Source organism: Botrytis byssoidea (assembly GCF_014898295.1).
Source record: "Botrytis byssoidea strain MUCL 94 chromosome Unknown BBYS_011, whole genome shotgun sequence".
NCBI classification, from domain to species: domain Eukaryota; kingdom Fungi; phylum Ascomycota; class Leotiomycetes; order Helotiales; family Sclerotiniaceae; genus Botrytis; species Botrytis byssoidea.
Window position 1 is genome coordinate 858,186 of NW_024065852.1, and position 22,154 is coordinate 880,339.

Below are 22,154 nucleotides of genomic sequence, written 5' to 3' on the forward strand. Positions count from 1 at the left end.
ACCATAAGGCTCACTCTTCATTTTGGAGGTGAAACCCCATTGATATTGGCAGAAGTAGACCACAATTCAAAAGTCAAAAGAAGTTCCTGCCACAATTCGCTTTTGACATAAGATCTTGTGGAAATAAAACCTTCGAACTGTATTTGCTGTTGTACTTAGGAGAAATTAATTGCTCGCAAGTTTGGTTCCACGTTGGAGATATAAGATCTGTTCCATGATATTGGAATTTAGAAACTTCAATGGATCATAGATTCTTTTCTTGAGAATCCTGAATGGATGCAAAATAGCTTCGCATCATTTTGCAGTCAACGCTTATTTGTAGAGAAATAAAGCTGAGGAGCATTTCCAGGCTCTATGATGTGCGTTGAGGGGAAAGAGCAGTATGTAATACTGGCTCACAGTAAGAACTCCGAAAGGGATATCGGAAGCTCGAATGAGAAAACAAACACGTTTCTCGGGACACGTTGTTGTGCAGTCAGATTACCCAGAGCCTGGCGGGTCGGCTCAACCTCCTTCCGGTTAGGGCTCTCTAAAATGTGCTTGAAGTACTAATAAGTAACTTCACCAGTCAAGATCGCACGAGAGTAGATTCACTGATAAATATGCAGTACTTCATCCCCTGTCCAGTGGTTTTTGAGATTTCACTGCAATCAATATTGGTGAGTGAAGCTGCAGTCGTTTGGTTCCATGAGTGACAAGCCATTGCACATGTCTAGTTGAAAGATTCAATTCCTAAGAGAATATCTTCGCATACAATGGTAGCTCAAAGTTTCCAGACAAGCAATGGAACTTCAATATGGTTATAGTGTCAATACCGACATAGGAATCACAACACACCGCAAGAGGGAGCATGGGAAAACCGCGATGGTCTTATTTCGAAAAGTGCAGGAATTACACCAGAATTAAATCTACGCAAAGCGCATGGCATTCGAAAGTAGAGAGAACTAGATAAGTTGAGTCGGTGACTGTTGCTCCTAGGTACATGGTTCCTCCAAACTACCTTTTTTTTGATTATGATGTTGAATCTTAAATCTTGGCCTTCTCATTGGGCAACCAGACACTCTGTGCATTACACCAATGTTTCAATCCCACTAAACCCCATGTCATTCCAATACCGCTATTCTTGAACCCCCCAAATGGAACTTTCGCGCTAAGATAAAAGTGAGCATTCACCCACACACTTCCAGCTTGTAATTCCCGAGCCATCTTCTCAGCTCGCTTAATATCTTTGCTCCAGACCGACGCCCCCAATCCTGTATTGGTATCATTGACTCTGTCTATAATATCCTCATCTGAACCACTCCATTTGAGAACAGGGAAAATGGGACCGAAAGGCTCGAGTTGCACGATTCTTTCGGTGTCGGGCGGGTTATCAATGATGGTTGGATTGACAAAATAACCTTTGCTCAATGTATCGTTCGATTTAATGCTATCATTTGAACCCCCAAGAGCGACTTTAAGCCCATTCTTTGTGATGTCATCGTAGAAAGTCTGAACGGTGTCCATTTGCGCTTTACTCTGCAACGGGCCCACCCAGCTTGTGGGATCAGCTCCAGGCCCAACTTTTAGCTTAGGAATATAAGCTACGAGAGCTGACATGAACTCGTCGTAAATGTCTGCATGGACGTAAAGACGCTTTATGTCCATGCAAATTTGACCAGAATTCAGTAATGCGAGATGGGCGACCTAGTTCAAGTGTTGATTAGCTCCGTTTGGGGTGAGAAAATAGCATCGTCAGGACCAAACTATCATACTTGGCTTCGATTCCTTTATAGGTTGATTATATCGAATCAAGCATTTCAGGAGCATGGCTGCTAGCCAACCTCCGAAGACAGAAAGTAAAATTCAATGAAAAAACAATCTCTGACATACCTGGGGAACCATATTTGCGATATCAACATCCTCACATACAATACACGAGTCATTTCCACCTAACTCTAAGGTAACTCGCTTCAACGTTTTAGAACAGCTCTCCATAACCTTTTTACCCGTTGCGATGCTCCCAGTAAATGCAATTTTGTCAATCCCAGGATGAATAGTACACATAGGTCCGAATTCGTGCCCACCGCTCAAGGCCTGCACTACTCCTGGAGGAAAGAATTTGTTTGCAAGTTCCACAATCTTAAGTCCACAATATGGCGTATCAGGACTGGGCTTCATAATAATTGCATTCCCGGCCCACACCGAAGGCACTAGCTTTCCCATCGCAAGCAGAATCGGGTAGTTCCAAGGCACGATTCCACATGTTACTCCAATCGGGACGTATCTCACACTTGCGACCATGGTATCGGTCTCTTCAACGACTTCTTCGGTAAGCAAGAGCTCGGTGGTTTCTCGAATCATGGCCAAACCGCGAGCAAACTCATCATGAGCGAGAAATCCTGCCTTCCCTTGTTCCATGATGACCAGGTCAACGAATTCTGATTCGTAGGATGCGAATGCATCAGCGAATGCAAGGATGATAGCGCGACGCTCAGTGATAGAGGTACGAGCCCAGGACTTTTGAGCTATCTTCGCTGCACGCACAGCTTCATCAAGTTCCGTGATGGTAGAGAGTGGAACTGCAGGATTGGGCTCGCCGGTAGCTGGATTGATGCTATGTCTATTTTGTGCTGTTTTGCACGATTTGCCATCAATTGTGTTTTGAAATGTCTGGAGTGCTGTTAGCTAAATATCTCGCCATCAACTCCAATGATAACCACATGAAATTTGATCTCACCACAAAGTCCATCCTCTTCTCTGTATTATTTAACGCCATTTTGAATTCAAACAATAAAATTGTGCAGTTCAATTGGAGTTCCAATCGCAAACTCAACGCAAATGCAATCAACAAACCATCAATACTCGAATGGAAAAGCTCACGATTTAAGCCAATTCAGCGAGTGCTTATTACCCCTCATTTGAGCACATTTTTATGTATCACCCAAAAGTCCTTATCAGCTATTTCTCAGCTGAACATTTCTTGTGACATTTGGTGGTGAGACAAAGCGAGGTTGTAATTGGCCCCTAGCATTCCCCGCACGACTGTGTACTCGGGCCAAGTTACCCACAATGAATACAACAGTACTAAAAAGGCCATAAATTTGGTGGTGTAGCAATGTTTAGGCACGATGGGAACCGCTTGTGTGCGGGAAGACTGCCACTAGGTAAAATCTATGTCAAACTGCCCGTCTGCGGTGTAATTGAAGCCTTTCAACATAACACCACTTTAGTTACAATGTAACTACTTCTCAGGAAGAATAACGACCAGGGCTTTGAGACTATAAGACGCAGAGTTTTCACGGGCAATGACTTTGCAATCGTTTCAATGGTGTTGTATTATTATACCCAAATTCGTGAAGTTGAGTTCGATTCGATCCCGTCGAGGTATCTGCTCATCATCATCATATTATAATCTTACATCGCTAACCCAAACCAAAAATGCTATAATTATGACGATCCTTTACCTCCATTTATTTTACTCATACGAACACTGCTGATTTTGGTATTGGTCGTCTTCGTGATGCCCATTCCCCAAACAGAGTCCTCTTCGCTACTCAGACTCCTCGAATCACTCGTATCTCTATTTGTCCCCCTCCCTCCACTAAATTTGCCTATATGCTTGGATATACGCTTGCTATGTGGCTTCCCCCGAGGGTTTCCAAGTTCTAAATCGATCTCGTGCGGTTTCACATCATCTTGATGCTGCGATTGTTCATCCGAAGAAATATCGTAAATATCGCTGGTAGTGTTCTGCTTCCCGGTTGCAATTGTTGTTGTGACACCCGAATGCAAAGGAATATCGTCTCTTAGTTTACAATCATCGGTATCCCTCCCCAAGCTGGCCATTCTCGAGCCTCCCAGGTTCGCATTCTGGCTTTTTTGCTTGATGTATCCACCGCTTTTAGCATCTCCATAACCACCCCAAGCTTTACTTGGGTTACTAAGACCTTTAGTCGAGCTACCAAAAAGCCTGGTGCGTGCAAAGAAATTGCGAAAGAGAGGGCGTAGAGTAGCGACTGAGCAGGCCGTAATGCCGATGCCTGTTTCGACAGTTGACCAGATAGCTACATCGACTGTTGCCCAGAGGAAATCGGCTATATTTGAAAGATCGTGAAGGTATGGAATGCGAACTATGGTTGCGGTAGAGGCACTATATGATAATCATGTAAGTTTCATGCTAGCCCTCCAGAGCCATAAGCGAAAGCAAAGATCATTATTGTGGTAATAAGGAGTGAAAACACGTACATAGCACCCATGGACAGAATAATTGCCACACTGATCTTATCTCTAGGTGTCATCTGGAGATTCCACACCACCCATATCGGGATCAAACTCAAAATCCAGTCCGTGGCGCAAGTTATAGCACTATATGCATATCCCGCATCGACCGGAACATTGGCATCTATACACTTTCCTGTTCCATTCGTGTACTTGGTCCAGAAATAGTTCGAAGGCTGACATTGAAAAATGAAGACAAGAAAGTAAAATATGCCACCGACTTCACACAACACAAGAGTACCAAGAATGATGTAGCGATGCAGTGGTACGTTCGAAAGGCGCAGGAGGAAGACTGCAATAGAAAGCTTGAGGGCCATGTTGGAGACGACGTAGACGGGTTCGCATAGCCACCAATACTGATGAGATGTCAGAAAAAGCTCAGTGGGGGAACATTGCCATTTCAAAAGAGACCAAGCCGAGTGAGCGTAGGAGTCAGGGATATCTTTGTTATGTGAACATTCTCAAAACAAAGAGGTCTCATTGTTGTTTTCGTATACGATGCTGAAGGCTTGATCTGTTGGTATAGAAAAGAGGGACTGCAGTATAACCAAGTAAGAATTGAAAGATTTGATTACCTTGAGACCGATTGGGACATCTTCAGTTGGAATGTCCCAGATATGTTTACCACTTCCATAAGTTACAGCTGAGAGGGCGAATGTAGAATATACCATAAAAAATGCCTTTTGAAAACCCAGTTAGCAAGCAGAACACTTCATAGTCATTTCAAGCATATGAGAGCCAAAGAGAAAACTAACCCAAGCAATAACAGCAAGTGTATCATCCCAACCAAAACTTTTGATAACAACCGCTCGGCAATATGTTCGCATCCAAACGGACAGTGTAGTCAACACAATAAACAGTATCACGACTCCTTGGATCTGTGGCCCTCTATCCGCATGTGAATCCGCCCGTACCGATAACTCCAAAGACTCCATTTTTCCAGTTGGCAGTAGCAATAACCAGTTGTGTTGATAGTGGCACTGGCAGCTAATGTGACCTCCAGGAATTTCCCCAATTTCTCCACGAACACAACGACGGAATGAACGTCAAAACTCGAACCTTAATGTGGGCAAAGACTAGTAGATAATATGCGTCTGGCAAATTCAAATGAACCCCTCGAGAGTACAGGACCCAAAAGAATGAATTTTATTTGTGTAACCCTTCGATTGGAAGGACCCACGATCACATTTGAAAAAAAAGCATTCATATCCTTTCAACGCAAGGTACCAGGTATGTAAATGAACTTCAGGTATACATCTAGAATCTAGAATCTCGGTCACTTTGCCCCAGAGTGGATTTGGAAAAGTAGATCTGCTATTGTGCATGGAAAGACGGGAGAGCAAGGCATGATCAAAGCGTCGAGAAGTTTACCATTTAATCATCGGAGACGTCCCAAAAGGAACACAATGCCGTTCTTAGATTCTGTTGGTGTCACTGTACTTCGTATAGTAACATGTAGTAATACTTACTAGGTACCAGCACTGGATACGGATTTGACAATCTGATACGCTGATCCCAAGTCCTATGCAAATGGATAGTGTGCTGCCAACGTGCTTGTCGAGGCTAGTCAAGGTTGTTCCACCTGTCAATAAGCTACTTAACTAGATGCTGAAATCATCAGCCACCATTTAGTGACGCTTTCGGAAGTTCATATGCGTGACCTCCAAATGTAATTGTATCCAAATGTACGAGTAGGGATCAAGGGAGCTTACCTACCTAGGCTCAAGGTACCAGACTGATTGAACCGGGACCCAGATGTAATAAGTATTAGCTTGAACTACCACGAAATTTGTGTAATGATCATACCAAGGTTTGCTCATCAAATTCAAAAGCTGACTGTTCTTGCCGGACGAGCCGGATCATATCAACTGTTCTCCTGTTTTCAAAATCTTCGATGTAATACGAGTACCGATAGAGATGCTTACTTAGTATGCCACATCATTACTGTATTGGTCCAACTGGCAAGCCTTTAAGCTTTCTGATAGAACACAACAGGGCAAGAGATCAACTCAGCTACTTTGCACGGCATTTGTTTTCTGCTTGGTTGATCAATTCCTGGGATTAGCCTTGTGAAAGTGCCGTACGTGATTACCAATATCCTAATGCGGAAGCTAAATTATCCCGTCGCTCCAAGGAACTCATTAGTCTGTCAGTATCACACTTTGTTGCGGTGAACCAATCGAACATCTATTCCTCCCCTCTTGTCTGGAGTATTCTATCGACTCCATCGACTCTTGGCCATTGTATGGGCATCGCACGGTTGTTGCCAGACGGGAGACGGGAGACCTACTGAGTGACAGCTGCCATGCCGCCACAATGTATCGTCGACAAGCCGATCTTTGTAATGTTGAGTCATATCAAGACGAAAATTTGGAGAATTATGACTCAAAATATCGTAATTATGCCGCATGCCGCATGCCAAAGCCGTCGAGAAAAATAGAGCATAAGATAGATTGAAAATTTGCGTGAACCCCTACGAATACATTTCAATTTTGCCCCTGCGGATCGGGGTATTATCCGCTGCCCGGATCCTATTTCCGATCTAATCCGCATTTTGAGTAGATATGGGTAAATACGAAATTTGGTTCGTTTCGTTTCCATTATTTCCAACTTACCTGGGTATGGTATCTTCGCCATCTGAAGATTTTGCACACAGACTTGAAGATTATTGAGGCTGATACCAACATATCCATCCCTCCTCGTGGGCTGAACGACTCTCACTTATTTGAGCAGTAGATCTTTCAAATCCTAGGTATTGCTTTGATATCATCTCTTGTATCAATAGAACTGATGCGAATATTTTCCGAATCCAGTTGCAGCCACAAAATTCCAACCTTGTAGTTCAGCTAGTGAGAGAAAATCTGGAGACAGAGTTTTCGCTTCTTTATTGCAGTGAAAACAGGGGGTGATTGAACCACCTTGAGACCACTAGCAGATCCTACGTGTGAAGTAGAGGGGAAGCAGAAACGGGCAATTTTTCGTCTTTTTTTTCCCGCTCCCTACATGATCGTCTGTTTGTAATTCGTCTGCTGGCTGTAGGCCGAACAGCCGAGGCAACTCATCCACATCTCCGAATTAGATTTCTTCATACATATTGCATAACGTATTATGTTTCAACCATTTGTAACCATTTGCTGTCACGATTCGGTGATAGCTTGGGTGATAACTTCAATGAGGAAATCCGGAGATAAAATATCGCTCTTTCAAATGTGTGTCATATTCGGGTTGGGAAGTCCACATTAACACCCTTACCTTACTCTTCAGGGCCCAGTTTTGAAGATTGTGTAACCAACTGTTGGATACATGGGATATATCCCCTGGGTGCCACTCTATATGTGCTACAATCAGATATCTTCGCTCTTTGCAAAAGCACCGAGAGAAAGCTTCCACGACACGGCTCGCGGGGACTTCAATACGCGTCCTGTGAGTTCGGAGATTTTGGCAACATATACCATGAGAGTTCGATTGACCTTCAATCGCAGAGCTTCTAGAAAAGCACCTCAATGCACTGGTCTGTACTACGTCTACTTGAGACTTAGCAGACGCCGGATGTGTCTTGATACGGCTTGGGGCCGCCCCCCCTTTTGATGAATGATAACTAGCAGAGCCAATTAGCCCCACCTCCCCTTATCCACTAAGAAGCTGCCATCAAACTCCACCAGAATGGAAATCAAAATATAGTTTTCTCTCTTTGCATATACAAGCATTAAGTTCCCGACCTCGTGGCAACGGCCCTTCAATGTCAATCTTGCTATATTTCCATACCGGAAATGCGGACGGCGTTCGCCTAGCATCTCCCAAGTTATTAAAGACTCGTCCTTCACAGTACCTTGATACCCATTGGGTAGGTCGTAGGAGATCTATGCCATTTTTGGATTCGCATAATTCAGACCTGCCGTTAAGGAATGATTAGGAAATTGGTCTATCGGACGTTGCGGACTTCAACAGAGGAAGTGCAGAAATGTTCAAGCCTCTCATTCCAAATATCCAATGCTAAAAATTCAAGGGTCAGCTCAGGTCTCTCTCCATGAGTGGTATAAGTCATTGTTGTACACATATAGATGTAGTATTCAATTATGACCTTGTACCTTCACACTATCAGGCCCAGGGTGCAAGTGGATTCCTTCTAGTAGCTTGGGACCCTTCTATCGGGAAGCACAATTCTTGGCAGGCTTCTTGACCCCTTCGTCAACAAGAGTCCCGTCGTTGGTGGATATTCATGAGGCTTGAGCTGCACATCTAGTCCCTTAGATGGCAATTTCCCATATCAGTCAGCTATCAATATTAGAAATTGATGCTCTTGCGTCAATTATAGACACCGCTCCTCCTTGGAAATGCAATCGCGAATGATTAGGGTATGTGCTCTGCATCTGCAATGCAAACACTAGTTGAAACAAGGATGGAGAAATACCTTCACTTCATCCCCACTATTCCCTCATGCCCTGCGTTACACAATTGATGCCCCTGAAAGACAGAGCCGAAAATCATACTGTCATGGCGCTAGTTCTCCCCCACAAAGAACAGTTCGAGGTGGCTGGAGATTTACAGTAATATCTACTTTGAAAGAAAAGTACACTGTCAGATCATATCACAATATGTATTATTTCTGGAATTCATGCCAGAGCTGTGAATGATATCACATAACGACCCCAGGCACTCGAAAGATGAAGACTACCGTCACAATATCCAGATCCAGATCTTTCCAGCTATCGTCTGGTAATTTAGCTTTGATACTATCGAATTATTGAGTTCGTCGTGCAAATTATGGTATGTCACTGCAGCATTGATACTTTGCTCTTTAGACGGATGAACTTCAAGTTGGGACGCTATACAATCATGCAAACTTCGTAATCTATTAGATGATATGGATGGGAAGGTGAAGCAAAAGATATGTCCACGTGCTCTCTGGAGGCTATACCTTCAAGAGCTTATTAGCTCGGCCACGGTTAAGAGACTACACATAGAGTGTGTGTTGAATCTTGGAACTTTCACGTAGTCTCTCACACGGAGTGCGCCCCTTCCGCGGAATTTTACCATTGATTAAAGTACTTGTTCCATCTTTCTTCGAGTGGATATTATCGAGATTGCAGTACAATGAACATGGAGATCCGCTGAAAAGGAGGAGAATATTGGATGGAGTAGGATGTGAACGTAGATGAGAGATTTGAATTGCCGAAAACGAATGATGGGTAGACAGCGATCTGCGATTTATGTCATTTACAACATGGTAAGCTTACAACCAAGAAGCTTGCCTCGATCATGAAGTTATTCTTCCAGCCGTGATCAAGATTTTATCGATATCAAGTCATGTAATGTAAATTTTACCATCAAGTGTGTTGTTGGTTCCGCATCCTGCATCCTTATTTCGATTCTACTTACATGTCCTTTCGTTTACGCTCCCCTGAGACCTTAAAACCCACGATTATAGATATCTTGTCAATGTTCACACCCCCATCAAACCAATGCGGAATTGGAAGTTCATTTTCAGAAAATCTCAGTTTCGCCTCACATTCAGGTTACCCCGTCTCTTTAGGCTCTGGCGAAAAAGTGAGGATTAGACTAAGAATTGTTTCGCTTTACTTTACTGACCCAAAGACACACGAGAATCTCAAGCCAACCTTCTTCACATGCTGTTCCATCAAACTGAAGATTATGGATACAGCTGGTGAATGAAACAGACTATTCACATGTCACCCATAAAATATAGATAAACACAAATAAGTACGGTTGAACCATACCATTACTCAATGTTATCTTAAAGAGCCACAACTCCATTGCCCCTTATCTCAAGCACAAAGACCCCATCTAACACTACGCAAATAGAGCCAATGTGAGCTCCAGCAAACTACTTACTTGAAACTAGTACTTACATATCAGAAGGGCCAGAAACGATTCCAGTCAAGATCTAGAGTGCAAATATATGTGATATCTCTAGCGGAACCTCTTCCGTATCCGAATCATCACTTGGAAATTCAAAGCAAACATAGTCTCGCTTCGGATGTTCAAGTTGCAGACAAGAATAGTAAGTTCCTACGGGTAAGAGATAGATATTCAAAGTCAGATTTGTACTTGGAGAATCGTCTGATAGAGCGAGGATGGTGCTCGTATTGTTGATGCGCTACTGCTAGTCCTTCCTCGAGACGCAATAATCCTCTACTCTTTATCACCTCTTCTCTTCACCCTGCCTGCTCTTCGCCCTACCTTCTGAGTGAATCTACCGTCTCCCTCCAGCCCCTATTTCTCATCTAGCTTCCCAGCCATATAATACTCATCCAAATCTTACTCTTCGAGTTTTGAAAAGAAGAATATTACCCTTGTATCTTCTATTCAGCACAATTTCACAAGTTTTATCTACCTCATGCGGGCAACTCCAAATCATCAGATCCGAGGTCATCATGAGTAGGAAGTTTATGCTGTAGGCCCTTGGGAAAGTGCCTTACTTTGTTCTCCGATTCACGTATGTATTTTATCCACGCGTGTTCAGAGACATATTATGTCCCGTCTTGTCACAACAAACTATCAACAGTATCTATCGCAAGATAATTGATCGACGGCAAACGCCACACTCGAACTAGACTTAGACCGTGTTCTAGAAATCTGATATGCGTAGATTTCTGATGTACATACAAGTTCAAGACTAACCTGTACCACTTTGCTATCCTTTAGTTGCTGCCATTTTGATACATAGATACAAATGCTGTGGCATCAGCAGAGAAACCCCCCAGTCCAATCAATTTGCAAACATTTTGTAACATAATTTACATTGACGCATTCATCATCACACTGGTGAAGTTTACCCACCACGATCTAAAAGTTGATCAACATGGCCCGGTATCCTGTGCTTGTTCATCCTCTTCTACCCCTCTTTCTTCCCCCCGATTTCTCCATTTGTCTTCTTTCTCTTTCTTCTCTCCTTCTCGCATTTTGTTCTTCTGCAATCTCTCTCTTTCTCCTCTCCTCATAAGCAGCAGCTCTAGCCTTTGCTGATGCATCATCTGACTTTGCTCTTCTTTCTTTTGCCATATCAACGACACCTTTCTTGGCGCTCTGGAACCCGTCCATTACATTTCCCAAACTGCCATCTAACGAGAATCTTTTTGCGGGAGTAGCCTCTCCCCCAGATCCTGGAACTTCTCTCATTCTGAGGGTACTTTGGGGTGTTGATAGGTTCTGGGTTGGGATAGGAGTCATATTCGCCCAGGATCGGAACTTACGGTTGCGGAAAAGCGTGGCTTGGCCAAAGGAGAACGAGGAAGACACCAAGAACGACAATTGAACAGCAGCGGGCATAAATGATGTGAAGACCATCGAGAGGAGAGGCATGCCCCATTGCATCGCAGTCACCATTCCGGGTGTGAGAGTACTGACACCGGTTTCTCCACCTTTCTGTTATGGTCCCAATTAGCTCGTCAATTCTTCATGGGCAGCGTTCGAGTGGGTGGAAACCAGCAGAATAGAATATGAAAACCTGAACTAACCTTCAAAACGAAATGCAAGATTCCACTTGTAGCCAATGGCAACAAGAAATAAGGATCTGGGATGCTTAAATTGTAGAACCACAAAATTCCTCCGTCCAAGAGCCCCGGAACAGGTACGTCAGACATCTGCCTCAACAATTTCCACGTTCCGTATCCAATGAAAATCTGTACTGCTGGCACAAAACTTTTCCACATCGAAATTCCCGCGCGCTTATATATGCGCTGTAATTCTGCTCTATGCAACATCATCTCCGCTGTGTCCCCCTTCTTTTTCGCCTCCATCATCTCAGCCTGGACGGGAGCGGTAAACTCTTTGATTGCAGCCATTCGAGATGCATTCTCTGCGGCATCGAGAAAGGGCTTGATCAAGATGATTCTCCATGCGGCAGCCGCAAGACCGATAGATACCCACCAGGGAGTTCCGGCAAGGACGTGGATATGCTCCAGCATCCATTCCATGACAGCTGTAGGACCCCATCCATAGTCGAGACCAAGAGAGTGGAGGTAACCAATGTGTTCGGGTGCGGAAAGAATATCAGCATTGATATCCGGGGTGACATCGAGCGGGGTAGGTCTAAACTCGGGTGTGGAGGTTTCGACGGAGGGGATTGGGGAATTCACAGGAGGTATGGCGGAGGGTGTGGTTGATGCGAAACGTATGGATGTGGCATTTCGAAGCAAGGTATTGGATTTTGAGAGGGACGATCGAGTAATTGACTGTGAAAACAATGTGCTGTTGCCTTTATTCGAAAGATGTGTATTATTTCTAATGGGTCGATGTACATTTGAAGAGAACTTGTAGAAATCAGTAACGTTCCATTTGTGCTTAGTCCTGCTATAAGAAAAGCAAATACCTGTCTAATTCCATATGATTCAATCCGCCGTCTACCTAGGGCCACCGCCTGGTTCGAACACCTTAACCCTCTGCTAGGTATCATTTTATTATATGTGGATGGTGATGGCTATCTCTTCCCCTCGCCAGTCGAAGATTGAGTATCGCAAAAATTATTGATCGCGACTCGCATAACTATCTGCATAAAATGGATAACATTTTAGTGCATTCCTGGTTAGTTTATCACTGCCCTAGGGTACCTATTCTAGGTAGGTACAACAACCACACTCACGAGCCATAGTAATGATCTAAAAAATCAAACGTTTAGATATTCACTCGTAGAATGTTAGATTTGGGCTTGCTGTACATGAAGTGATACATCTGCGTAGTAAATTTATGAGTTTGTGGCACGTTATGATATGGGCTACGGATTGATTGGTGTACGATCAGCCTTGAACGTTTTCCATGAACCGGCAACAATCACATCTATGTGTTGTTAGATCTCCTCAGTAGCTCTGCTAAATTTGCTTGAGTTTGCTGCATGTCCCGATGTTGAAATGCTCTCTATGCCCTGTTTGCTCTTCTTTCCAGAAAAGAGTTGACCATAACTCTCAAACGCCATTATCTTGTATACGTTTTATGTGATCTTTCCTTCATTCCAAACTTGTCAAGTCGTCCAAGTTGCCTTCTCTGCTCTTGCGTTCAATTGGACTATCTCTGACTTCAATCCCTGGTCCTACAGATCTTCGTGTGAGAGGGAAAACCTATGTAAATAAAGTAATTAGCACAAACCTTCGAATGCAACGAGATGATACACGGTCTTTTCAATGCGAAGAACACAGCATATATTGCGTACTTTTGAACTCAAAAAAAGAAGAAGAATAAAACAGTCTTACCTTTGTACTGCTCCATCCCAACCTGAATGCAGCTTCATGGGCGAATAGCTCTCCAAATCCCAGCATAAGTCCATTCACAAATGGTAAGACAAGATTGATAGCAGCACCTCGAAGTAGTCCCCAAATTGTAGGTGGAGAGTAAAGAATCATCTGTGGAGAGTCTGATGAAGGTGGTGAAGGAGAAGTTTCATCTTCATTGCGAGAATATTGCTCTGAGTCGGAGGGCATCGTTATCCCGGATTCAACAAGAGTGTTGAGCTGCTCTTCTGAAGACATTTTTTGAAATGAATTGTATCACTTCAAGTAGCACAATAAATTGTCTTCCGTGAGATCTCTTAATTGTAGGTATTGATGTGTCTGATGTGCTGAAGAATCCGGGGACTTGACAATGTCGTTGCTTCCTACGTTAATTTTGGTATCACGGAGCATGATAATCCAATGCCGACCGAAGCTTTGACGATTTTTCTTATAAATGTGGAAGGATTCAGCCCCGCCAAAAAAGGACGTCATCCCAAACTGCCTCGTTGGTTTGTTTCTTTCTATAACATTTCACCGTCAAGCTACAAAATATTTTATACTTTCACAAGAAATCTTGAACATTCTTCAAAACCAGTCTACAATTTAGTCAATTACCTATCTCAAAGACCACCACCTTCAATACTACAAAACAATCATGGCAGACACCGGTAATCATGATGAGTTGATCTCTCAATTTTGCGCAATCACCAATGCTTCCCCATCAGAGGTATGATCATAGACGCAGGAAAAACACTCCAAAATCATCATATTTTTGACCATCAGGATTAATCTCATGTCGCTGACTCTCTTTATCTTCTCACAATTTAGGCTGAACAATTTCTCTCCGCAAATCAATGGGACTATGCATCAGCTATGACAGAATTCTTCACGGCCCAAGAAGAAGGAAATACAGGAGCCTCAGAAACAGTCGGTAGCAGCGATCAAACTGAAACTCCCTCGCCGTATACTGGACCCCGAACACTCGATGGCAGACCCGCTCCCGATAATGGCAAGAAACCTGCAAAACCAGCTACCACAGCCGGGAGAGCTGGAGGACGTGGGGGCATCGCAACTCTTGGCTCTCTAAATCAAGGATCTTCGAGCCAGGGGGATCGTATGAACGATGCCGATGACAGTGATCCAGATTATGAGCCAGATGAACAACCAAGAGACTTGTTCGCTGGCGGTGAAAAGTCAGGATTAGCTGTCCAAGATCCCTCGAGAAAACCTGATGCGAGAAAGATTGTTGGTGATATTCTTAAGCAAGCTAAAGCGTGGGTTTCCCTTCTCAAAGATCTGTAGACTACATCCTTACTTAAAATTACAGAAATTCTTCAAGGGAGACTGGAGAGCCATCGGCGCCAGCCGCAGCCGCACCATCTCGATTCCGTGGCAGTGGCCAAACTCTCGGCGGCGATGATGCTCCTTCTCAAGTAGTTCCCGACCCTCATCCTCCTGCAGCTTCTTCCGAGCTTGTGACTAGAATTCTACACCTTTGGGAGGATGGTTTCAGTGTTGAAGATGGGCCACTTCGTCGATTCGATGACCCGGCAAACGCGCAAGACCTCCAGGCAATACAGAGTGGTCGTGCTCCTCTGCACTTGATGAATGTCAGGCATCTCCAACCAGTTGATGTTCAATTGCACAAACATGATGGACCTTACAAAGCTCCCCCCAAGGTCTACAAGCCTTTTGGAGGCTCAGGCCAGAGACTTGGCAGCCCTACACCGGGCGGCTCCAGCACTCCACCGGCATCCGCCCCAGCGCCTGCAACTACTACCGCCTTGACAGCAACCCCAGAAGTTCAAGTCGATGAATCACAACCAACACTCACCCTTAGACTTCAGTTGGCAAATGGAACTCGTCTTCCAGCTCGATTCAACACTACGCAAACTGTAGGCGATGTATATGACTTCATTGCAAGAGCAAATGCCGATAGCAATGGGCGAGCTTGGGTACTTGCAACCACTTTCCCAAACAAAGAGCATACCGAGAAGAGTCAAGTCTTGGGTGAAATGCCTGAATTTAAGAGAGGCGGTACAGCCGTGCAAAAATGGGTTTAGAGGATGTGTAGATGGGTCTGACAGGAGCGTCTTAGAAATTCGCGAAGCGGATTCAATTATGATGAAGCTTTTACTGACTGGCTACGGCCAGAAGGCGTTTAAGGAAGTCTGGGAGCACATACATAGCATTTTTGAGGCATAGATAACTGATTCGTCAAACTGCAATGATAGACGGAATGATTTAGCGCTCTGATGAGTCCCCATGTAAAAATGATTGATATTGAGTGAGGTTTTATAAGTAGAATCTACGGCCACTGCAGAATTGACATTGTAGTTACCTGTCTCGCCTGTCCATGATCATACTTGGAATGTATGCGTGCATGCATGCTTCGCAGTCTTAAGCTTGTGCATTTTTGGGGGGAGATAGCAAGTCATTTGAATCAATAATGGCTAGTAGATCCCTCCACTCCACTCCACCTCCATCACGGTCTCGAATTATCGATATCGCATTATATAATCAAGACGTAAATGAAGAATCTCTGAAGTGGAAATAAAAAAGTGGAGTTTGTGACCCTCTCCGAATAGTCCGCCTGCAAGCCAACGCACTGATCGACAAATTAATACGGGTCGAGAAGAGAAGGAAGGGCTTTCGATCGATCCCCCAACTTTGGGGGATGGGTGAGAACTTGAGAAGGGACGTTTGGGAGGTTGGAATTTGAGAGGGAGGTGTAGGGAATGGATGGAGTGGAGTGGAGTGTATGATGAGGGTATTGTATTGTTGAGTTGGAAGTTGGATGGTATGGTACGGTGTACGGAGCAGAGAGAGCATTAGATGATGAAGTTGCGAGAGGGGAGACAAGAGAGAATTCAACCAAAATGGTATAATCAAATCGCCTTGCAGTATGTACAAGATAATCAATTCGTATCGCATGTACCGGACCGACCGGTCGGTCGGACAAACGTTCACATGCTCGCTTGGCTTAAGCCACGGCTGGGACTAGAAGATTAGGTGACTGGGCATGCATTGATGGCTTTTGCTGGAAGGACTTTGGTGTGCGATCTTCAATCTAGTGGTCCAAGGTTTTTTATTTATTCAGGGAAGGTTGTTTGCATGAGTGGATGAGTGAATGAGTGAATGAGTGAATGAGTGAATGAGTGAATGAGTGAATGAGTGAATGAGTGAATGAGTGAATGAATGAAAGATTTTGTTGATTGATTGGTTGATTGATATATGGGCTTATTATTGGTATAGTATCTATCTATCTATCTATCTATCTATCTATCTATCTATCACACTTTGGGTGAAAGTTAATAATTTGACTTGTGCGAAGGTTACTGTACTTGTAACTTGCAAGTTATCTCGTTGCTTATCTCTTTTCCTTACACGTCTTTCCTCTACTAGGAAATCCAGGGGGTGCGAGATAAGGAATCAAGGTACGAACGAATCACGGTGACCAGGGATTTCAATGAAACATTTGATCATTTACTATTCGGCCCTGGATACGTTAAATGGATCTAGAATCTAGAATGGACTTTAACTGGACGTTCCCTCACTGCCAAGGCTCGAGGGATTTGGGACGGGCTTCTAATGACTCTATGCCTTGTCGCGTCTCTACCTATCATGATTCATTGTGTTGCATTGTGTTGCATTGTGTTGGGAAAGGATAATGATCATAGTGTGTTGGAATTAGGGGTCTCTGCCAAAAACACCATGGACTTTGAATGGGTGAATGGGTGAATGGGTGAATAGGTATCTAGGGAATGGACATCTTCTCCTACTTGGGGTGTGTGTAGTGAGACTAGAGTGAGACTGGGTTGAGGTTAATACCAATTTGAAAAATCGAATGTAACTGACTCTTGATATAATATATGATACCATGATCCTATATACTGGTGATACCACGACTCTCCTGGTAAACACCCAGCAGTCAAACACATTCATTTATTCTCTCAGCATTTGGGACAACCCACCGAGCCACTAAACCTATCTGAGTAAGGTTACCTTACCTAGTATGCGCATACCTAGCACATCCCTAGTATCCGGTGCATATGACGTAGTAGTGATTACAGAACCCGACCTCCTCCGCCAAGAAGGAGACGAACGGGCAAAAGAAAAGAAAAGAAACGAAAGAAACGAAAGAAAAGAAAAAAAAGAAAGAAAAAACCTTCACTGGATTCGGGACTCGGGACCTCCCTTAGAACCAATCAAGAGAAGGCAGAATTGGATATTTATGGAAACGCCCCGATTGAGTAGATGGTGGAATCTGGGTTTGTGATTAGATCTTCCTATCAAAGGTAGAGTAGGTAGGGTAGGTAGGGTAGGTAGTTATGAAGATAGGTAGGGGAGAGAGATAGATAGATAGATACTACTTTACTTTGTATGTACTCGTACTATGCTATGTATGTTTAAAGGCAAATCAAATCATAATATTTCGATTTGCTACTCGTGTTTCTATTTCTATTTCGCTTCCTATTCCTATTCCTGTCCATATCCATATCCATATCCTTTTTCATTTTCATATCCATTTTCACATTCATCTTCACATTTAATTACTTAATCATTCAATCCCTTCCCTTCCCTTCCCTTCCCTTCCCGTCCCTCCCTTTCCCTCCTCCATTCGTTACTTCGTACATCCTCCACCTCTCTTCTCCACTGTCATTGTCAGTTTCACGCTCACTTCCATCGTCATCATCATCATCATCATCATCATCATCATCATCTCGTCACTTTCGCTCTGGTCCCCTTTTTCTTGTTTCTCTCTTCTTCCTCCTTCGTATATACTTTCCCATTTCTTTTTCAATTCCCCATATATTCTTCATCCCTTCCTATCGCCGCGTCGAGAACGTACGATCTTCAACCAAATTTGATCAGATCGACCTGGGGACAAAACGTCTCGGATCACTTTCGACTCTCTCGACTCTCTCGACTCCATCTAATCTACCTACGGAGATTTCAATCCGTAGATTCGAGTCACCCTTTTCACGTCAAGACCCCTCCCTCACAGATCTGTTATTGATCGAATCCCCTTATCTTCGATGAGATCGTGGGGTTGATCCTGGGCCCAGTTTGGTAAACTGATCTACCCCGTAATACGAACTTTTGGGAAATCTGTTCAACGTTCGATCAACTTCAAATTACAATCCCGACATCATGTCGACGCCAATTCAAGAAAAGGAACAGTTCTCGTTCCCTGCATTTCCAGCTGACCCTCACCATACTCACCACCAGGAACCTTTTCGCCAGGAACGTCGCTCGTCTGATGAAGATGGAACTTTGGGAGATGAACATCCATACGAATATCATCATGACCATCATGACCATCACAACCACCAAGATCAACACGTCGACAGCAATCACTTGAGGGTTGCCACGAGTTTTTCCCATGACCCGGAATACCTGAGCAAAAGAGATCAGTCGCCTTTATCTGCCGCTGCACAGAGAGAGCAGTCACGGCGACTTGACGATGACCTTGAGATGCTTCGAGTAGAACGTGTGATATCGAATGAAGAAAAGGGTGATGGCAGCAGTATGGGTAGATCAATGAGGTCGAGATCTAGGGGGCCTAATAGAGAACCCATTGATGATTTCGACGTTGACACTACCCCTATACACGAGAAGACTAAAATATATAGACCACCAGCACATCCGGCCACAGCACTTGCAAAGTTCTTCAAGAAGGTTCACGGCTCTAGCGTCTTGGTTCGATATTTCGTCTATATCACGCCGTTGACGTTGCTACTTTTGATTCCCGTCTTGTTTGGACTCTTTCTTTTCAAAAGGGCCACGGTCGGAGGTGTTAAGCTTTTCTGGTTTGGTATCTGGCTAGAAATTGTTTGGTTGACATTATGGCTTGCAAGAGTGAGTGATCGAGAGATCCTTTGCAAATCAAAACCTCGCTAATTACCCCTGAATAGATTATTGCCAAATGCATTCCTTATCCAATGGGTCTTGTTTCTAGCTTATTCACCAATAATAACAAGAAATGGAGGGATTTAGGGAAGTCACTAGAGGTGCCAGCAACTCTGTTCTTTTGGTGGCTGGCTGTTGAAATCTCCTTTCTCCCAACCATGAAGAACCATCATCTTGATGGAAACAAGGGTACTCGCAGCTGGGAAAATACCTGCAACAAGATCATTGTATCTGTACTTGTCGGAGCCACCTTGAACTTTGTCGAGAAGATCATCATTCAACTCATTGCCATTAGTTTTCACTTGCGAACATATGCCGATAGAATCGAGATCAACAAATTTCAAATCCAGAGTCTAGTCAAGTTATACAAATATTCCAAGGAAAAGATTCTTGAGAAAGATGAGGATTTCGAGGACCGTAGTGGAAACGCAGGTGTTAAATCGGGGGCTCGTACTCCAATGGCTTATGTCAACAAGGCTCAGAAAAATGCGAAGAATGTCTTTACCAAGGTTGGTGATGTCGCTGGTAAGGTAGCTGGAGACTTTACGGGAAGAGCTGTCACATCAAGTACTCATCCACATCAAGTGTAAGAATTCTCATGGCTATAGACTCCTTACGATGCTAATTTTATATTCTAGCATTCTTCAACTTCTTAACACCACAACCGGATCTCAAGTACTTGCTCGTAGACTTTACCGAACCTTTGTGCACGACAACATGGAAACCATTCTGGCGGAGGATCTAACACTAGCTTTCGATAACGAAGAAGAGGCCGAGGCAGCATTCACCATGTTTGATAAAGATTTAAACGGTGATATCTCGATGGAGGAACTCGAAACCGTTTGTGTTGAAATTGGACGAGAACGAAAAGCAATCACTGCCTCGCTCAAGGATCTGGACTCGGTGGTCAGCAAACTCGATGATATACTGTTGTTCATCGTTGTAGTCATTACCATTTTGGTATTCATCTCTCTCATTTCTACTTCTGCATCTGGTGTCTTAACGTCAGCTGGTTCGTCTGTCTTGGCTCTTTCTTGGTTGTTCACCGCAACTGCTCAAGAGTTTCTGCAATCGATCATCTTCGTTTTCGTCAAGCATCCTTTCGATGTTGGTGACCGAGTTACGATTTACGGAAACACTGGATCTAAGTTACAAGGAGATGATTATTTCGTGAAGGAAATTTCGCTCCTCTTCACCGAATTCAAAAAGATGGAAGGTCATGTTGTACAAGCCCCAAACAGTTATCTCAACACCCTTTTTATCCTGAATCAGCGTCGTTCAGGAGGTCTCGCCGAAGCTGTTCCTATCACAGTCAAATTCGGCACGTCCATCGAACAACTCGAGCAACTTCGCGAAGAACTCGTCAAGTTTGTTAAATCCGAAAAGCGCGAATACCAAGGCAAGATCATCACCGAAGTAACAACCATCTACGAAAACTACTCCATCACCTTTAACGTCGTCTTCTTCTACAAGTCCAGTTGGCAAAACGAGTTGTTGCGTCTCCAACGTCGCAACAAATTCATCATCGCCATGATTTGCGCAATGGAAGATATAGGAATCCAAGGTCCACGCCAACGTCTCGCAGGTTTCACTCAAGAAAACCCCGTTTTCCTCAATGGCGCCTATCCACCTCCCTACAACCCCAACCCCGACTCCTCAGATTTAGGATCTGGACCCGGTCCCCGTTCTGGCTCTCTCGCCCGCGATAACCCACACATGGGCGAATACGAACCTCAAACCGGAGCTCAGCACGCCCCAGGCGTAAACACACACCCCTCCATCCTCCGCCGCCGCACTTCAGGCTCCCAATCCAACGCCCGTCGCCGCGGTGAATCCCTCTCCGCAATGAACAAACGCATCGACTTCTCCCTCGGCATGCAAGGCATGTCCTCCGGCATGGACCTCGGCGACGTCTTCGACGAGAAACCGCGCGTGCGCATCCCCGACGTAACCTTCACCTCTCCCTCTTCAGGCCCACACTCGCGCTCCAGTCGCGAAGGCCACTCCCGGGAAGGACAATCGCGAGACCGCGAGGAGAGTCTCGCGCGCCAATCGACGCGGGAATCCCGCGACTCGCAACTCGCAAAGGTGACGTCGGCCAATAGCACGCGCACGCATCGCAATCGATTTTTCTCGCGCGGTAGAGGGAAGTTTTCGGGGGGTGGCGGTCCGGTAGATCAAGATGGGACGAGTTTGGATGAGTTGGAGGCGGGGTTGCATTCCCAGGGGGGAGATATCCACAGTAGTGAATTGAGAGATATCCCCGAAACATCGGGCTATTCGACGGCGAATCCGAGTCCAGGGGGGAGAATTGATCCGCGCTCGGGCGTGGTGAGTTCGCAGGCGGTGCAGAGTGATGGTCAGAGGGAGAGGGGGGAGTTGCCGTCCGTGGGGAAGATTGGGGGTCCGCCTAGACGGGCTTTTACAGGGATTTAGATTCGCTTCGAGGCGAGGAGAAGAGAGAGAGATTGTGTATAGTATATAGAAAGGAGAGGAAAGGAGAGGAGAAAAAAGAGTGGGATTCATGATATTTAGCGGGAGCGTGCATAGCATATAGAAGGGAGACGGTATTTGATTACGAGCAAGCGAGCGTCGAGCATAGATAGCGAGGAACGATTAGAGGGTTTTTGTCAGGAGAAAATCCTACAGACGGGTAAATTCACGATAGATGGATGCATGTATGAGATGATTTTAGAATTTGCACTGGCGGCATTTGCCTGGCATGATAGACGATAGAGGGAAGATACTTAGGTTAGG

General features: G+C 44.5%; 6 protein-coding genes across 6 annotated transcripts; 2 read left to right on the forward strand and 4 right to left on the reverse strand.

The window, feature by feature from the left end:
- Window positions 1–1,026: 1,026 nt before the first annotated feature.
- Window positions 1,027–2,758, reverse strand: EAE97_006296 (uncharacterized protein; the record flags this gene model as incomplete). The annotated part of the gene is made up of 3 exons (XM_038876809.1): window positions 1,027–1,686; window positions 1,873–2,652; window positions 2,720–2,758. 3 exons carry the CDS (start codon window positions 2,756–2,758, stop codon window positions 1,027–1,029), a joined length of 1,479 nt encoding a protein of 492 aa, XP_038732516.1.
- Window positions 2,759–3,429: 671 nt separating this feature from the next.
- Window positions 3,430–5,195, reverse strand: EAE97_006297 (uncharacterized protein; the record flags this gene model as incomplete). Its single annotated transcript, XM_038876810.1, has 4 exons — window positions 3,430–4,132; window positions 4,228–4,616; window positions 4,836–4,940; window positions 5,016–5,195. The coding sequence occupies 4 exons, from the start codon at window positions 5,193–5,195 to the stop codon at window positions 3,430–3,432; spliced, it is 1,377 nt and encodes a 458-aa protein (XP_038732517.1).
- A 5,911-nt stretch (window positions 5,196–11,106) lies between these two features.
- Window positions 11,107–12,676, reverse strand: EAE97_006298 (uncharacterized protein; the record flags this gene model as incomplete). The annotated part of the gene is made up of 3 exons (XM_038876811.1): window positions 11,107–11,646; window positions 11,739–12,533; window positions 12,593–12,676. 3 exons carry the CDS (start codon window positions 12,674–12,676, stop codon window positions 11,107–11,109), a joined length of 1,419 nt encoding a protein of 472 aa, XP_038732518.1.
- Window positions 12,677–13,223: 547 nt separating this feature from the next.
- EAE97_006299 (uncharacterized protein) lies at window positions 13,224–13,742 on the reverse strand (the record flags this gene model as incomplete). Its single annotated transcript, XM_038876812.1, has 2 exons — window positions 13,224–13,334; window positions 13,467–13,742. 2 exons carry the CDS (start codon window positions 13,740–13,742, stop codon window positions 13,224–13,226), a joined length of 387 nt encoding a protein of 128 aa, XP_038732519.1.
- A 397-nt stretch (window positions 13,743–14,139) lies between these two features.
- Window positions 14,140–15,547, forward strand: EAE97_006300 (uncharacterized protein; the record flags this gene model as incomplete). Its single annotated transcript, XM_038876813.1, has 3 exons — window positions 14,140–14,211; window positions 14,313–14,758; window positions 14,812–15,547. The coding sequence occupies 3 exons, from the start codon at window positions 14,140–14,142 to the stop codon at window positions 15,545–15,547; spliced, it is 1,254 nt and encodes a 417-aa protein (XP_038732520.1).
- Window positions 15,548–18,638: 3,091 nt separating this feature from the next.
- Window positions 18,639–21,833, forward strand: EAE97_006301 (uncharacterized protein; the record flags this gene model as incomplete). Its single annotated transcript, XM_038876814.1, has 3 exons — window positions 18,639–19,346; window positions 19,403–19,983; window positions 20,036–21,833. 3 exons carry the CDS (start codon window positions 18,639–18,641, stop codon window positions 21,831–21,833), a joined length of 3,087 nt encoding a protein of 1,028 aa, XP_038732521.1.
- Between the last annotated feature and the right edge of the window lie 321 nt (window positions 21,834–22,154).